General features: G+C 42.2%; 1 protein-coding gene across 1 annotated transcript in view; it reads right to left on the bottom strand.

Annotated features, from left to right (window-relative positions):
- The window catches only part of ARK2N (arkadia (RNF111) N-terminal like PKA signaling regulator 2N), an 80,865-nt gene that overhangs the window by 17,710 nt on the left and 44,072 nt on the right, over window positions 1-19,083 (bottom strand). Inside the window, exon 3 of the mRNA XM_084628957.1 lies at window positions 14,606-14,788. Within this exon, the coding sequence (XP_084485083.1) occupies window positions 14,606-14,788 (183 nt within the window). The remainder of the gene's footprint in view (window positions 1-14,605; window positions 14,789-19,083) is intronic.

The raw sequence follows: 19,083 nt of genomic DNA, 5'->3' as shown, positions 1-19,083 counted from the left end.
GATTCTATTAATTGTAAAGGTTTCAGAGTGGTATCCGTGTTAGTCTGGATCAGCAAAAACAACGAGAAGTCCTTCTGGCACCTTGGAGACCAACAAATTTATTCCAGTTGTGCAGTTTCTTGTTGGAGTCTGGACAGTTGCTACACAAAAGAATAAACGGACACAAATCTGACATCAGGAATTATAACATTCAAAAACAGGAGAACACTTCAACCTCGCTGGACACTCAATAACAGACTTAAAAGTGGCAATTCTTCAACAAAAAAACTTCAAAAACAGACTCCAACGAGAAACTGCAGAAACGGAATTAATTTGCAAACTGGACACCATCATATTAAGCCGAATAAAGACTGGGAGAGGTGGGTCACTACAAAAACTAATTTCCCCCTGCTGATACTCACACCTTCTTGTCAACTGTTTGAAATGGGCCACCTTGTTTACATTGGCCTCATTAGCACTACAAAAGTGATTTCCACCCCTTCTTGTCAACTGTTGAGAATAGCCCACTTCCAACTTAATTGAATTGGCTCATTAGCACTGACCCCCAACTTGGTAAGGCAACTCCCATCTTTTCATATGCTGTGCATTTATACCTCCCTACCTTATCTTCCACTCCATGCATCTGATGAAGTGGGTTTTAGCTCACGAAAGCTTATGCCCAAATAAATCTGCTAGTCTCTAACATGCCACAAGGACTCCTCATTGTTTTTATTAATTGTAAAGAGTTCTATTAGATACTGGAATGACCCCTTGGGGAAGCACTGGAAGCAATATCACTTGAGATATTTAAAGCTGTTCTAGACAAAGCACAACAGCGGAGAATACACTGTAGAAAACAACGCTGCACTGGGAACAGGACTGACTAAATGACTTAATCAGTCTTCCATCTCCAACTTCTATGATATTATTTGAAGCAGTACAGCGGTGCATAGACAATCCAGGAAGTTTTTGGAAAGTGTAGGGGACAATTTCCTGGTGCAAGTGCTAGAGGAGCCAACTAGGGGGGGAGCTTTTCTTGACCTGCTGCTCACAAACCGGGAAGAATTAGTAGGGGAAGCAAAAGTGGATGGGAATCTGGGAGGCAGTGACCATGAGTTGGTTGAGTTCAGGATCCTGACACAGGGAAGAAAGGTAAGCAGCAGGATACGAACCCTGGACTTCAGGAAAGCAGACTTCGACTCCCTCAGGGAACGGATGGGTAGGATCCCCTGGGGGACTAACATGAAGGGGAAAGGAGTCCAGGAGAGCTGGCTATATTTCAAGGAATCCCTGTTGAGATTACAGGTTAATGTTAATGAATGAGGGAGGCAACCTAGCGACGGAGGATGTGGAAAAAGCTAATGTACTCAATGTTTTTTTTGCCTCTGTCTTCACGAACAAGGTCAGCTCCCAGACTGCTGTGCTGGGCATCACAACATGGGGAATAGATGGCCAGCCCTCTGTGGAGAAAGAGGTGGTTAGGGACTATTTAGAAAAACTGGACGTGCACAAGTCCATGGGGCCGGACGAGTTGCATCCGAGAGTGCTAAAGGAACTGGCGGCTGTGATTGCAGAGCCATTGGCCATTATCTTTGAAAACTCGTGGCGAAAGGGGGAAGTCCCGGATGACTGGAAAAAGGCTAATGTAGTGCCAATCTTTAAAAAAGGGAAGAAGGAGGATTCTGGGAACTACAGGCCAGTAAGCCTCACTTCAGTCCCCGGAAAAATCATGGAGCAGGTCCTCAAAGAATCAATCCTGAAGCACTTACATGAGAGGAAAGTGATCAGGAACAGTCAGCATGGATTCACCAAGGGAAGGTCATGCCTGACTAATCTAATCACCTTCTATGATGAGATTACTGGTTCTGTGGATGAAGGGAAAGCAGTGGATGTATTGTATCTTGACTTTAGCAAAGCTTTTGATATCGTCTCCCACAGTATTCTTGTCAGCAAGTTAAGGAAGTATGGGCTGGATGAATGCACTATAAGGTGGGTAGAAAGTTGGCTAGATTGTCGGGCTCAACGGGTAGTGATCAATGGCTCCATGTCTAGTTGGCAGCCGGTATCAAGTGGAGTGCCCCAGCGGTCGGTCCTGGGGCCGGTTTTGTTCAATATCTTCATAAATGATCTGGAGGATGGTGTGGATTGCACTCTCAACAAATCTGCGGATGATACTAAACTGGGAGGAGTGGTAGATACGCTGGAGGGCAGGGATAGGATACAGAGGGACCTAGACAAATTGGAGGATTGGGCCAAAAGAAATCTGATGAGGTTCAATAAGGATAAGTGCAGGGTCCTGCACTTAGGATGGAAGAACCCAATGCACAGCTACAGACTAGGGACCGAATGGCTAGGCAGCAGTTCTGCGGAAAAGGACCTAGGGGTGACAGCGGACGAGAAGCTGGATATGAGTCAGCAGTGTGCCCTTGCTGCCAAGAAGGCCAATGGCATTTTGGGATGTATAAGTAGGGGCATAGCGAGCAGATCGAGGGACGTGATCGTCCCCCTCTATTCGACATTGGTTGAGGCCTCATCTGGAGTACTGTGTCCAGTTTTGGGCCCCACACTACAAGAAGGATGTGGATAAATTGGAGAGAGTCCAGCGAAGGGCAACAAAAATGATTAGGGGTCTGGAACACATGAGTTATGAGGAGAGGCTGAGGGAACTGGGATTGTTTAGTCTGCAGAAGAGAAGAATGAGGGGGGATTTGATAGCTGCTTTCAACTACCTGAGAGGTAGTTCCAGAGAGGATGGTTCTAGACTATTCTCAGTGGTGGAAGAGGACAGGACAAGGAGTAATGGTCTCAAGTTGCAGTGGGGGAGGTTTAGGTTGGACATTAGGAAAAACTTTTTCACTAGGAGGGTGGTGAAACACTGGAATGCGTTGCCTAGGGAGGTGGTGGAATCTCCTTCCTTAGAAGTTTTTAAGGTCAGGCTTGACAAAGCCCTGGCTGGGATGATTTAATTGGGTATGGGTCCTGCTTTTGAGCAGGGGGTTGGACTAGATGACCTCCTGAGGTCCCTTCCAACCCTGATATTCTATGATTCTATGAATGTCCACCTTACCATACCCACTCAGTCTGATCCAACCTTCTTGATCACTGCTTTTGGGAAGAGAGGGCTGCCGCCTTGGCACAGCCTCTGATCAGGGTCAGAAGAGGTATGAAAGTGCTGGGCTCAGACGTGGGGTGGGTCCTGCCACCTCACAAGTAAAATATGACTATAAAAGAAAGATGACTTGTCAGTTAAACTTTAAATGAGTAATAGATAAGGCCAACTACTTTGACAATTCAAGTTCAACTGAATAACTCTTGACAATTGTTATCAGGCTGTCAGAACTTCCAAATATTTTGTTATATATATTTCGTATGTAATAAAGTGGCAGAGCACACTGTGAAGCATGAAATGGAAGTGCTAAAGAATAGGGCTATATATTACCATGCCTCAGCAATTCACCCGAGAAAGCATGATTAGCACAGCAAATACAAGAATACACTACAATGAGAAGCTTGGTACAGGTGAGAGTTGAAGTGCAGAGGCAGACTTGAGTATGCAAATGCTTAAAGACACAAATGTCATATCTAGGCTGTTAAGTTTCTCACTTTCACAAACACACACACACACACAGAGAAGGTATTTTGTTTACCCTCCAAGATCAACACTTGCAGAACAACCCAAAGTATTTGCATCCCCATCAAAGAGTTGTTACCACTCCCTAGAAGACATTTTCCACTTAAACACAAAGAAAGTTTCTCATATAACCCCACAATGTATGATCTGCTGGACTCGGACTCTCTTCAATGGAGGATCTAGGTTTTTTGGCAAGCACGGTGCAAGTATTTAACCAAAGAAATCCAAAGCCTTTAGGGTATGTCTATACTTACCAGGGATAGATGTTGAGGCGATCGATGCACTGGGGATCATGCTAGCGGGTCTAGCGAAGACCCGCTAAATTGACTGCAGATAGTTCTCCCGTCGACTCCAGTACTCCACCAGAAAAAGAAGTGCAAGGTTAGTCAACGGGACTGTGTCTCCCGTCGACCTAAGCTACGTCGACTCCAGTTATGTTATTCACGTAGTTGGAATTGCATAACTTACGTCGACTTACCCCCGTAGTGTACACAAGGCCTCAGATAAAGAGGGGGTTGGACGAAGATGAAAGCCAGTTAGGGGAGAAAAGACTGTGTTCCAAATTCCCAATCTTGGAGCACAGTAAAGAGAGACCACTGAGTTTGGAACACAACCAGCTTACAAAATGTTTGGGGCTTGGAACACCAAATAAATCCAAGAAAAGAGTCTTTTATATGCCCTATATGACTAGGGCTTTTCTCCAAAGTGAAGCAGAGTACCCTTCTGCTACTGAAAGGAATACTGCATCATTCCTGTTGGATGCAGTCAAAGAAGAGAGTCCAGAAAAGACGACTGATATCCTGAACATTGGGACATTAACTGGAAAAAAATACAGAGCTGGTACAGACATTGATGAAAAGGAAAATACAGATTTCCTGCTTTCAAGAGACCAAGTGGAAAGTCTCTTGAAGACAAGACAAGAGATATTGAGGAAGGCTATATGCTACTATACTATGGACGTTGAATAAGAGAAATGGACTTGGTATAGTTTTAGAGAAAGTGATGCAGGGATGTGTAGTTGTTGTGGATAGGAATGGTAGTATGAGTGTACAGATAAATTACTTCCTGATAATCCAAGCCAAGCAGAAGAACACAAAAAACTGTAAGGTTATCTCAGGGGAAAGCACTACAACTCAACATATGCTGGTTCTTGACTATGGAGACATATTGCATATGAGAAGAAAATGGTCCAAAACAGTACAGGAAACCAAGTGGTGGAAGCTTAATGAAGTTAACAAGGAGTTTAAAATAAAAATGTTGCAGAAGATCCCTTTAGAAGGGGTAAGAGAAAATACAAATCAATGGTGGAATCATATTGCAAGCTACATTCTAGAATGTGCAAAAAGCCTGCTTGGTGAAACAAAAGCAAAAGTCTTCTTCCCCAATGAGACCTCATGGTAGAATGAGAAAGCTTGAGAGGCTCTGAAGAAAAACTAAGTGTTTTAAACTTCAGCAAACAATGCTCCAACAGCAGGATTTTCAGGAGTATTAAAAAAAGCCAAAAAAGATAGCAAAGTAAGAGGTGTCAGCCACCAAGCCTAAAGCCAGAGAAGGCTTATATGCCCATCTTGAAACAAAGGAGAATGTGAAAGAAATATATAGATTGACAAAGACCCACGATAAAAGAATTAAAGACACTGGTGAGATCAAAGTTATTAAAAACGGGCATACGTTAATCAGTGAAAACCAGATTAAGGAATGGTGAAAAAATTACTTTGGAAGGCTTATGAATTAAGAGAATCCAAGAGAACTGAGACATATGATAAAACCAAGTAACGTCTCATGGCACCAGTCTTAAGAGATGCTTTTACAGAAGCACTGAGAAACATGAAAAATAAAGTTCCCAGCCCCTACGGCATACCTGCAAAAGTATGGAAGTGCCTGCAGCAATTAGACATGAACATATTGACAGAATTAATTAATTTCATCATGAGGACTGAGAAGATGCCTAGTGAAAAAATATTAATACCAATATTTAAAAGAAAAGGAAACATACAAGACTGTGGTAACTACTGGGACATTAAACTCTTGAGCCACAAAAAGATATGGGAGACAAGTTATTGATAAGAGACTTTGAAGCCCTGGTCTACACTACAGGGTTAGGTCGAATTCAGCTGCATTAGGTCGATTTTATAATGAATGCGTCTATACAAGCAACCCCATTCCGTTGACCTAAAGGGCTCTTAAAATCAACTTCTGTACTCCTCCCCAGCAAGGGGAATAGCGCTAAAATAGACCTTGCTGGGTCTAATTTGGGGTAGTACGGATGCAAATCGACGTTATTGGCCTCCGGGAGCTATCCCAGAGTGCTCCAATGTGACCGCTCTGGACAGCGCTTTCAACTCCGATGCACTAGCCAGGTACACAGGAAAAGCCACGGGAACTTTTGAATTGCATTTCCTGTTTGGTCAGCGTAGCAACCTCATCAGCACAGGTGACCATGCAGTCCCCCCAGAATCACAAACGAGCTCCAGCATCGACCAAAAGGGAGACACTGCATCTGATTGCTGTATGGGGAGAAGAATCTGTGCAGGCAGAACTCCAGTCAAAAAGAAGAAATGCTAATATATATGCCAAAATCACACAGTGCATGGTGGAGAGAGGCTACAACAAGGACACACCACAGTGCCGCGTGAAAGTCAAGGAGCTCAGGCAAGCCTACCAAAAGACAAAGGAGGCAAACAGTCGCTCTGGGTCAGAGCCCCATACATGCCGCTTATTCTAGGGGGGGGACCCTATCTCTGCCCCACCACTGTCCATGAACACCTGCAAGGGGGGCGTCTCACGCAACACAGAGGAGGATTTTGGGGATGAGGAAGAGGAGGTGGAGGAGGAGAAGGAGAACGCGCAGCAGGCAAGCAATGAATCCGTTCTCCCCGGCAGGCAGGACCTTTTCATCACCCTGGAACCAATACCCACCCAAAGCAGGATCCCCGACCCTGAAGGCGGAGAAGGAACCTCTGGCAAGTGCACATTTGTAACTACGGTACAGGGTTTAAAAGCAATAGTGTTTGATTTGCCCTGAAGACTTGGGATGCATTTGCAGCCAGTACAGCTACTGGGAAAGTCTGTTAACGTGTCTGGGGATAGAGAGGGAATCCTCCAGGGACATCTCCATGAAGCTCTCCTGGAGGTACTCTGAAAGCCTTTGCAGAAGGTTTCTGGGGAGGGCTGCCTTATTTTGTCCTCCACAGTAGGACACTCTACCACGCCAAGCTAGTAGCACGTAGTCTGGAATCATTGCAGCACAAAGCATGGCAGCGAATGGTCCTGGGTTTTGGTCGCATTCAAGCAACATTCGGTCTATATCTTTCTGTGTTAGCCTCAGGAGAGCGATATCATTCATGGTCACCTGGTTGAAATAGCGGAATTTTTGTAATGGAACAGTAAAAGGATCCCGTTCATGCTGAGCTGTTTGCGTTTGGCTAAAAGGGATCATCCCATTGCCATGCGGCGGGGGGAGGGGTGAAGGGATCATCTCAAATAGCCACACAGAGGGGTTTCCCACCTGAAAACCGCAGCTCCTCCTTTTAAATGGCAAACCCAACCGGCATTGCTTGCCATCGGAAAGGAGGGTGCTTCAGTTTGAAAACATTCCCACATGTTATGAAGGCATTAGAAGCCAAAACCGCATACCCTTTGGCTTACCATGGCTGCCTGGAAACCAAAATCTGTTGCCCAGCCATGGGTCATGTGTCACCATACTGGCAGTCGCTCAACATAAAAGGCAAAATGCAACCTTGTACCTAAAGCACATGTGCTGTCTGCTGTGAATTGCTTGATTCACTGTGAAAGAGTCTCCCTTTTTTTCTCTGAAATGTATCTTAAATGTACCATCTTAAATTTTAAACCTCCCTTTTTTTCCCCCTGCAGGTGCAATTTTTCTATGCTCCCCCTATCATCTCCATCCCTGAGGTTATCGCAGATGAGAAGGCGAAAAAAAACGCACTTGCGATGACATGTTTTCCGAGCTCATGCAGTCCTCCCACACTGATAGGGCACAGCTGAATGCATGGAGGCATTCAGTGGCAAAGGCCAGGAAAGCATTAAGTGAGCGCAATGAGAAGAGGCAGGATGCTATGCTGAGGCTAATGGGGGAGCAAATGGACATGCTCAGCCATCTGGTGGAGCTGCAGGAAAGCCAACAAGAGCACAGACTGCCGCTGCATCCACTGTACAACCACCTGCCCTCCTCCCCAAGTTCCAAAGCCTCCTCACACAGATGCTCAAGAACAAAGAGTGTGTGTGTGTGGGGGGGGGGGGAGCAGCTCTTGTCACCCAGCCACTGCACTCCAGACGACGACCCAAGCAACAGAAGGCTGTCATTCAAACAAACAGTTTTGATTTGTAATGTGGCTACAGTAAGCAATGTGGCCTTGTCCTTCCCTCCTCCCCCACCCCACCCGGGCTACCTTATTAGTTATCTCCCTTTTTTTAAAAATTAATAAAGAATGCATGGTTTCAAAACAATAGTGACTTTATTTCCTTTGCCAGCTGTGATCGAAGCAGGAGCGTGGTTGGCTTACAGGGAATTAAAATCAAGAAAGGGGGCAGGTTTGCATCAAGGAGAAACATACACAACTGTCACACCGTAGCCTGGCCAGTCATGAAACTAGTTTTCAAAGCCTCTCTGATGCGCAGCGCACCTACCTGTGCTCTTCTAATCGCCCTGGTGTCTGGCTGTTCAAAATTGGCAGCCAGGTGATTTGCCTTAACCTCCCATCCTGTCATAAACGTCTCCCCTTACTCTCACAGATATTATGGAGCACACAGCAAGCAGTAATAACAATGGGAATATCGGTTGCGCTGAGGTCTAACCTAGTCAGCAAACAGCGCCAGCGAGCTTTTAAACGTCCAAAGGCACATTCTACCACCATTCTGCACTTCCTCAGCCTATAGTTGAACTGCTCCTTACTACTGTCCAGGCTGCCTGTGTATGGCTTCACGAGCCATGGAAGCAAGGGGTAGGCTGGGTCTCCAAGGATAACTATTGGCATTTCAACATCCCCAACAGTAATTTGCTGGACTGTTGTCTTGTGCTTGTTTGCCGGGCCCAGAATCAGCGTTCCACTGTATCAACCATCCCCACTGCCGCCATGATGTCCCAACTGCCACAGCCCGTGCTTTCAGGAACGTCTGTGTCCATGTCCTCATCACAATCGTCCTTGTGCTGGCATCTCTCAGCCAGGTTCTGCACATACTGTAGTATAATGCACGAGGTGTTTACAATGCTCGCAACAGCAGTGGTGAGCTGAGCAGACTCCATGCTTGCCATGCTATGGCACCTGCACAGGTAACCCAGGAAAAAAGGTGCAAAATGTTTGTCTTCAGTTGCTTTCATGGAGGGAGAGAGGGAGGAGGGATAGAGGGGAGAATGACGACATGTACCCAGAACTACCCACAATGTTTTTGCCCCATCAGGCATTGGGGGCGTAACACAGAATTCCAATGCGGAGACTGTGGGAACTGTTGGATAGCTACCCACAGTGCACTGCTCCATGAGTCGATGCTAGCCACGGTAGTAAGGACGCACTCCGCCGATTTAATGTGCTTAGTGGGGACACACACAATCGACTGTATAAAATCGATTTCTAAAAATCGACTTCTATAAAATCAACCTAATTTCGTTGTGTAGACATACCCCTAGACAAGTCAAGGTGTATGACAATCAGTGTGGTGTCATGCCAAGTCACCAGTGGATGCTATCTTTGCATTAAGATTGTGCGTGGAAAAATACAGAGAAAAGCGAAAAACCCTGCACATAGTACTAATCAATCTTGAGAAAGCTTGTGACCACATTCCAAGAGAAATCATCTGGTAGTGTATGAAAACGAAACAGATACCTGAAGACTACATCACACTTGTCCAGGACATGTATGAAGGTGCTGTTACCACAGTTAGAAGTGAAAAGTTTCTAGAAAGAGTTGGAGTACACCAAGGAAGTAAACTTTAACCATGATTCCAGGGACTACTTCTGCACCTGAAAACTCTAAGGTTTTGCAAATAACTTAGGAATTAGCTGACAGGAGAACTGTATCTAATTATTATATAAAGAAAGAAAAAATATATACAAACTCCAGCAAAAGACACGTTTAAAATGTATACGTAAATTTAGATCAATCAGGAGATAATACAGCAAGATATTCCGAATCCCAAACCTTGAGGTATCAGTTCTAGAGCTTTAACACAGATATCAGAAACACGTTTGATACTTTGTACGCTATCTTTATTAGGGACACACAAAAAATAATAAAATCTGCTTAAAATCTGTGTTACTGCCATTATCTACTCTATTTTAGTCCATTTTTTTCACTAAAAACATAATTTTAACATGTGATTAATGTTTTTTTCTCTCTCTCTTTTATTAAGAAAGGGAATTAATTTTTCTAATTATTTTGGCATTTATGTTTACCAATCAGAGTCATGTATGTGACTCACTAACATTTGATTCCATCATTGCTATTGGTATCATTTACTTTCATGCAAATTTTAAGTTTTTTACAGATATAACTAAAAATACAATTTGAAAACAAGCAACCTTCATCTGTCCTGTGTCTAAAGTTATGCATTTAGCTAATGTTTTTTAAACTGGCATTGCTTAGATTAGTACAAGCTAAGGTTACATTCTAGACGGATACTATTATTTGATTGTACCACTTTAAATGATGAATGACAAAGCACAATATGACAAAGCCCAGTTTGCCCCTACGTAAGGCCAGCCGTGCTGTGGCGTTTCCAAGGAACTGCTTCAACATGGACTGGAATGGAGAAGACAGACTTGAAGAGCCAACCCCATAAAATTGAGACTAATGCCAGAAGAAGATGAAGGGCTTGATACCCAGCCACTGAGTTCAGTGAAAAGAATGTCAAATTGATTCACACACCGGTCTTCTCATCTTCAAGGGCTTTAGTGGACATCGCTAACTTAAGTTAATCACGAGTGTACGTTAACCAACTTATCATAGAATCATAGAATCATAGAATATCAGGGTTGGAAGGGACCCCAGAAGGTCATCTAGTCCAACCCCCTGCTCAAAGCAGGACCAATTCCCAGTTAAATCATCCCAGCCAGGGCTTTGTCAAGCCTGACCTTAAAAACCTCTAAGGAAGGAGATTCTACCACCTCCCTAGGTAACGCATTCCGGTGTTTCACCACCCTCTTAGTGAAAAAGTTTTTCCTAATATCCAATCTAAACCTCCCCCACTGCAACTTGAACCTCCCCCACTGCAACTTGAATAAACTTATATTTTATGCACTTGTGTTAGTCCTGCTTCTTTGGAGAAGTTTCAAGCAGCTGCCTTTCCCGGAGCCTTAGACACACTACAGAGTAGCTCAGGACTCACAAGAAGATGGAAATGCTTCAGGTGGCTGGTTTTACAAATATTATTAGGACAAAGAAAAGAAAGCCCTTGACGGTCAGCCCAGATTAGTCCAAAAATATCTTCAACTTTTTAAATACAAAAAATAGATTGCTTTTATAGGATGTTTCCACCAGAATTCAGACAACATCACTTCAACATTTTCTAGTTTTCACTGGCTTCATCTTCATGGGTGGATCTGTGAACAATATTTGCACTACTGTGCGCTGAGAGACTGACCATTTGTATTCATCTGCCTTGACGATACATTTTAAAATCACTGCATAAGGAAGGCCAAAGCTTCAGACTCTCATACTATCAGTACAGCCAAGTCCCCATGTCCTGTGCAGCTAAAGACGTAAATATGCAGTAAGGATTCTGAATTTATGCCATACTACCTACGCCAAACCCTCTTCCTTCTCTGTTTTTCCCCTCTGCACACCCCAAGTCCAATCCACTACATCTTGTATTATTTATTTTTATAGTCAATTCAGTCCACATTATGCTGCCCCTAAATGTTCAATGTGCTGCAGATTTTTTGTTGACAAAGATAACTTCATCACTGAATTTGCCTGGGAAAAAGCTGGAGGTAATTAGCAGTAATTAGATAGGAGACAGTTGGCTATGGGAACTTGGGACATTTTGGAGCTGTCCCCAGGAAGCAGTTAAGGTTTCTGGGACTGAGGAAGGAATACTCCTCTTCTTTCCATCCCCCTTTTAGGCAAAAGCAGTGGTGACTTTCAACTTAGAGAAAGGGATGTTTGAATTACTTATTACCTTCTCCAGCAAATACTGACAGCAACTAACTGCCTGACTGCATTGTGTCAGAAACATAAATGGCCAGGGTGGGCCAAGGCTCTGAGGTGGCACGAAGCTGGCTGGTTCTTGCTCACATGTTCAGGATCTAACAATGCTATATGTGGGGGCAGTGACGTTGGAGGTTTTCCACCTTCCTCTAAAGCATGTGGGCGCAGGTCACTTGCCCGGATTAGCTGAGTATATCCCACTTAATCATGTCCTTGCCACTGCAAGGGCCTCTGCCTTTCATGCACCTCAGTTCCTTCCTATTCTCTCCCTGTGGCACATCTCTTCTAGTCTCCTGTGGGCTATAATATTTTGGTCTAATTTCAGTTGCTGGGTTTAATGTGTGGGTGCTGGGGGGGGGGGGGTGGTGATGTACAGACTAGACGATCCAGTGGTCCCTTCTGGCCGTAAGCTCTCTGACTAAATATCTACCACTACATCCAACAACAATGGATAAGCATTAGCTTGCTTCTGCTAAAATGATCTGCAGTGAAACAGTAAATGGTGACATTTAAATTATCATTAGGTTCCTGTGTCAACTGCCCATTGAGGTGAAATGGGAGCCATTCACGTCTATCATCCCATCCAACAACACTTCCCACTCTTACTTGAAGTGGATGTGACCCATTCTCCGTGATGTGTTTGGAAAGGTGGGCGATAAGAGGGAATAAGTAATTTTGATATTAAGGGGACAATAAGAGGAGTAGGTCCAAAACCTGACTCCCCCATGACCTTCCACCTGTTTGCAAGATCCATGCAATTCTTGAGATGATTCAATGTTGCGTTGGCTGACTGGTGTTTTTAGGAGAAAAAAAGTCACAGCTCAACACAGCCAACCCTTCAATAAAAAGGCTAGTCTGCAAGCAGGATGTCAGAAAAAGCTGACTTCAGTTTTAAGGTTCCAAGCAGTGGTTTGGGGCAGAGGGAAGGGAACAGATTCCCAGCAGTTTTGCAATGAGATAAATCAGAGTCAGACATTTTTCATAAGTATAAATAAATTTTTCCTTGTGACTGAAAAGAAGGTATAGATGTTGCATTTCCATAGCATCTTCCATCCAAGCTCCCACCAGGTCTTTGGTGAATTGTAAGGGGAGGGGAGGGGGAATTTTGGCTTAAAAACATAGGGGCAAACTTTTAGGATCTTTAGTGTCCATGTAGCACACACAGGATCTAAGGCCCAGACCTGCAAAAGATATTTAGGTACCTAACTTCCACTGCATTCATGGTTGTTAGGACCCAAACCTGAAAACTCTTACGACTAATTATAGTGCATAAGTACCATGAGTAGACCAATTCTTAAAATCAAAGTAGGAGTAAAAGTGTTTTCAAAATTGATCACTTAGGGCTTGAGCCTTTCAAGGTGCTGGGCACTCTGGCTCTGAACCAGCCAAGCACTTAAGCATATACTTAACTTTAATCACATGATTAGTCTATTGGTTTTAAAAGGACTACTTAAGTACTTAAAGCTAAGTACATGTTTAAGTGCTTGGCTAGATTGGGACAAAGGTGTTCAGCATCTTGTAGACTCGAGTACTTAGCTTTCAGAAGTATCATCCAAAAGACCTACACATAATAAATTTCATCGGAGTTATTTTATTTACTTTGGAAGATTGAAGGGTTGAGTTTGACTCTGCTGGGATCTGAACTTTATGGTTGCAGATAGTGTGGAGTATATCTAACATAGTACTCACAGGCCTGATTCAGTTTCCCCCGGAAACTGATTCCAGCTGTCTTAATTTGTAGCGGATCACATCCTATGTCGGTAGGCCATTTTCAAGCTACAATCTGTGGTCAAAGCATGATGATGTCAGCATCTCTCTGCCTAAGTTTGTACATTGCTCATGTGTGTGCACACTTGCCAGCTTGCATCTTACTCATTAGGAGTGCTTGTGTGGCTGTAAAGTTCAGTGCATCACAGGTAAATATCCCAGTGTGCCATGTGCCACCATCGAGTGCAGAGCCTTTTGGGAAATTTTTGCAATGGGTTGGTGGGATTAAAAATGACATAATCCCTAGCTCCTAGATCCCTGGGTAAGTTCCCAGTATGCAACTTTCTCCATCCCATAATCATCCATATCCCATAATTTTCACACTTTTTAAAATCCCACAAACCCGTGTGGCATTTTTCCGTCTCTGCTACTTCTGACAGAAGCATGGAGCCTGCAGAGCTCTGCACTACTCTCATGAACATTGAAAATACAGGATGCATAATTCTCCTGTACTTGCAGACCCGCAGGAAGCACCACAACAACTGGGGACATGAGGTTGTCTCCAAGGATGGTTTGCTGAGGGACACAGCAAAAAACAACTCAAGGTTGATGGTAGCATTCACAGAGCAGCTGCAGACAGTGGAGCGCTGCCTTCTGGGCCCTAGAAAGGAGCATTGACAAGTGGGATCGCATTGTAATGCGGGTATGGGATGACAAGCAGTGGCTGCACAACTTTTGGATTCCTGGAGGTGGTTTTATTGTGTTACTGTAACAAGGCGCTTACGTCAGCCAGAGGCAAATTTGAGCATAGAAACATGCACAAATAGGTTGGTGCAAGGTGATTTACGTCAATGTAATTTGGTTGTACAGACCAGGCATGGGCAGTCCCTTACTCTGTGATGAGTCCATTGATTTCAATGGAACAAGTCACAGAGTAACAGACTACTCAGCATGAGAGAGAATGGGAGAATATGTCCCTAAACAAGAAACAAAGTACATTCAGGACACACGTTTCTTCAACATGACCCTTTATACCTGATCTGTACTATTCTACACTTTTTATAACTGGTGTCAGGCCATATACATGCTACAGCATCAGAGAAGGAGGTTAATGTAGACAAACCTGTATCAGTATTCAGTTCCTCTAGCAGACCTCTGGTCCTCCAGGTAGCTCCTGTGTCCTGGTTTCCTACAGAATTATTGTGCTCTTGAACTACTGCAGCCGCCAATAGATTGTCCACATTTACCACTTCAGAGTCAGAGTTTGTGTCCGATATATCATAATGAGCTACAACCGGAGGTCCATCTGAGGAGGAAAGGAAAAGCAATGGACAAAAGATGAATGCATGTTTTGAAAGACAGACACTTTTAAAACATAAATCTCTAGCTCTAGGATCACCACATCTTCCTAAGTATGTCCTCAAGGAACAGTCAGAGGCACGTACGTTAATGATTAAACTTCAACTGGAGGAAGGAAGTCTGACACCAGAGGCATTTTAAGTTTTGCATAAATAGAAAAGATATAGAGTACCCAGCCATGTAAGCTTGCCCTCTCATATCTGATATTTACATATTATCCTTTACATTAACCCAGAAAATTCTACATATTTAACAATGTTACATTTATAACACTAAAACAAATACGTTTCAGTTTAAGGAAAGAAATAATATTCTGAATGACGGGACATTAAGTAAGGCAAGAGAAAATGTTTATGGAATTGTACCTAATTCAAATGACAACTTACATTTTTTAGGGGTTGATTTGGATAAAACTACTATTTTTTTGTGTGTAATGGATCCAAACACAATACATTTAACACCAGGCAAGTTTCCTTACATAAAATCCACCTGCCAAGGACACTGGCATTTATCAAAACTGCAGTGGCTTTTTTTCATATACAAGTGCAAAAAAAAAAAATGTAAAAATATACAAGCGAATAATACCCTTTCAGGCAGAGTTTTCTGTTGAAAGCAAAGCATAGCGACATGTATGCCTTTAGCAGTGTTTTCACAGTATGAGTCTACCACCACCAAGGGGTGGGGGGATTGGGGGGGGGGGAGAAGAGATGTAAACCTTCAGTTTTTTGCAGCCTATTATTGAAAAACAACTACAAGAGTTTTTTTTTGGGGGGGGCGGTGTTTTTCTTTCCTTCGTTTTCTTTCATCCTTGAGAGATGAAAATAACGTATAGTTTGATGGGGTACCAGAAGCAGCCCATCCTCAAAATAAAATCAAATTCAATTAAAAGGGTCATTTGGAAGCAGAAGAATAATTAATAAATATCATTATGAAAGTCCTCATTTTCATTAAAAAAAGGCTGCGTCCCTTAATAGCTCTAACTGATCTAGATAGTTTGGAAGACATTTTAAAGGATGAAATCCTCTCTCCACTGAAATCAACTGTAAAACTTCCACTGACTTCAACAGGGCCAAGATTTCCTCCAAAGGAATCATACCTTTGAGTGGCACATATAAAAATATCTGAATATTCTGGACCAAGACTCGGCTGATGTCAGCATAGCATAGCTTTTATTTGCACTAGGAATAGGATACATTGACAAGGCTACTACTACTTTTGTTGTATAGAACCATCTAAATTATAAAACAACTAAAATACAAATAAAAAAGCAGTTCTCTAAAAAACATTTGTTTCAGGAAACTCTGGCTTCTTTAGGGGCATAACATGAAAAGTGTTTGGCACTGAAGAAAAAAAGATCAATGTATAATTAAAGCTTAAAACTTGGGTCACGGCTGATTCCACCAGAGCTTGTTTTGTTTTTACTTAATCCTTCAGAAAATAATCCAACACAACAATTTTAAGGAATTCTTATTCTGCAGTTAGCAACTCACTTCACTAAAGCACAACATTATGAAGGAATCTTGCTTAAACTGTGCTGAAGATCAGTTCTGCAACCTGACATGAAAAAATTCACAAACCATTTCAAGTCAGAACTCCCCCAACATCAGTTTCATAAAACAATGTTGTTATATTACAAATTCAGAACAGACCCAACGTAAAAATAAATGGGTAGTTAAATGCCAATGTATAAGAGAGCAAATATGTCACAACATGAAATACTGATGATTATTACTGGGAAAAAAATCCTTATGACCAGTGGAAAGACAACTGTTTTCTTTTAAAAAGGCAAATCCAAAGTACAAGATTACCAACTTTATGATTAAATTGGTTGTTTTTGAGGGGTTTTTTTTTGCACATTTTGGACTAAATTACATGTAGAATTTACAATATAATTAATGATCCAAAGGCATGTTTTCACAGTCTTATCATCAGAGTTCAGTGTGATATGGTATCAATATATTGTGTGATCTATAAAAATAAATACTTGAGTGCAGAAGATACGAGGGTCAAGTACAATATTGACTATTTGACCATGTTTTCAGTAAGGATGTTATCTAAAATTTAAGGAGCTGTGTATAATTCCTTCATTGTTTGGTTTCTCTTTTGGTTATTACTAATCTTTCTAAGAGCAGACGCCAAATTTAAATTAAGTCGGCATGTCTACATGAGTCAAATTATAGTTGGAAAATGGCATCAAAAGTCTCAAGTCAAAATTGTACCACTCCTACATGTATAATCATGCAAAAATGTATAATAAATGTATATACATGCAGAGTGATATTCTCTTCACCTACCCATAGAAATAACTTGTGTGAAAGTCTTCATCAGTAGGAAATACAAGCATAAACTTGTTATCTGTAGCTCCACTCTTGTATCTTCCACACTTCCAAACAGCACACCTTATAACTTAGCTTAAATTTAGTATACATCAAACAGACAAATATCTTCAATGTAATTTACATTATTGTACAGTAATTTGGTCAATTTGACAGCCACCATTAAAGGATCTTTAAAATCCACATAATCACAAGCAGACTATTTACAAACCATCCACAAAAAGGAGAGAGATTTTTGCTTTTCTCAGCCTTGTCTTTCAAAATCAGATTTGGAAACAAAATGTGCCGTGAATATCAGGGCTATCTAAACCCGTCATCAGTGAATGACTGATTATGCCAACTTAATGACTACAAGACTGGAGCAAAACCCTGAGACTGTCAGCATGCGTAAAGCTAGAATATACACCCTATTGAAAAGCTGTGATGCCCCTTTAAAAAAACCAAAAACAATCAACCCAAGATTTTCTCATTAAAAACAACTCTAGAAGGACTAGAGCACTTAGAAGATTTGTACAGCGATACATAGCATTTCCCGTCTCGGTAGCCGTTTTAAATCCAGCTCATATTGGTACAGACTGAAAGTTGTTGCAAATCTGATAGCTGTCAGTGGCCTATGTTAAAAGAGCTGGTGTTTTCAGTCCAATTTCCTAGGAGACAGACATACACATGACCAAAGCCACCATTACAAATGGAATCCTTGATGGCAACCTTGATGAACTCCGTGCCCTCACACATGGCAAGGAACAGGGCAGCATGGGGAAGCTAACAATGCTACTGTCAGTACTTCTTTCGAACAGATAAAAAGAATTCTCTTGGCATCTGCCATCACAATCTGGATAAAGAAAAAGTTATGCGCTAGATCCTGCAGTGCAGCTGATAAGCACAAATGATGACATTAGTGCACCCTCTGCAAAGGGACAAAAGACCTATGCACTATTTAAATCCCCCTCACACTTTATTTTGAGGGCTGAGGCCCAGGTCCTCAAAGGTATTTAAGCTCCTAACTCCCACTGATTTCAATGACCAAAGAAGAACGCTGTGTAACTTGAAACCTTCTCTTTCACCAACAGAAATTGGTCCAATAAAAGGTATTACCTCACCCACTTTGTCTCTCTAATATCTTGGGACCAACATGGATTCACATGCTGGCTCCATACCATTGGTGGATTCCCCCCGCCTCCTCCTTACAAGCCAGTTATGCCAGCTTTAGGGCCAGTTTACACTGGTGGTGCAATGCAAAACTAACACATAGCACCAGAAAGATCAGGATCACTGACTCTAGGTAGGGAATAAGAATGAACTTTACTGAAGAAAAATTGTTTTCATTACAAATATCCTTTTGAAAAGGATGAAAAAAAATTCAACACTTACTTTTTCCAGTTTTTTCACAAGAATTAGGCTACTCTTTTGAAGGAGTGGATTGAGTAAAAGGAATTCAAAAGAGAGTTATTAAAGCAGACTCTGGCAAAATCAAAAATGATATTCCACATGAGAGAAAACAGGAAGTTTTTTAGTCAGCTGACAAAAGCTAAACAATTTTTTTCTCTTTTAAAAAGTCAGACCTATTGAGACTTGATTTAGGAGAAATGCTTAAAAAGCTTCATTGGTGGAAAGCTTAAATCCATGATTAATGCAACAAACACATGGGAAAAGACAAGTCTGAAAGTTAACATACATCAGCAGCAAAATACAGCTATTGACATTTAACATTAATACTGCAAAAAATTAAAAGGAGTACTTGTGGCACCTTACAGACTAACACATTTATTTGAGCTCAAATAAATTTGTTAGTCTCTAAAGGTGCCACATGTACTCCTTTTCTTTTTACGAATACAGACTAACACAGCTGCTACTCTGAAAACTGCAAAAAACAGACAATTTTTTCCTTTGAAAGGCAGAGGCCATC

Source organism: Lepidochelys olivacea (assembly GCF_965140295.1).
Source record: "Lepidochelys olivacea isolate rLepOli2 genome assembly, chromosome: 5".
In the NCBI taxonomy this organism is placed as follows: domain Eukaryota; kingdom Metazoa; phylum Chordata; order Testudines; family Cheloniidae; genus Lepidochelys; species Lepidochelys olivacea.
Note: the sequence above shows the minus strand (reverse complement) of the source record. Positions and strands in the feature narration are given on the sequence as shown.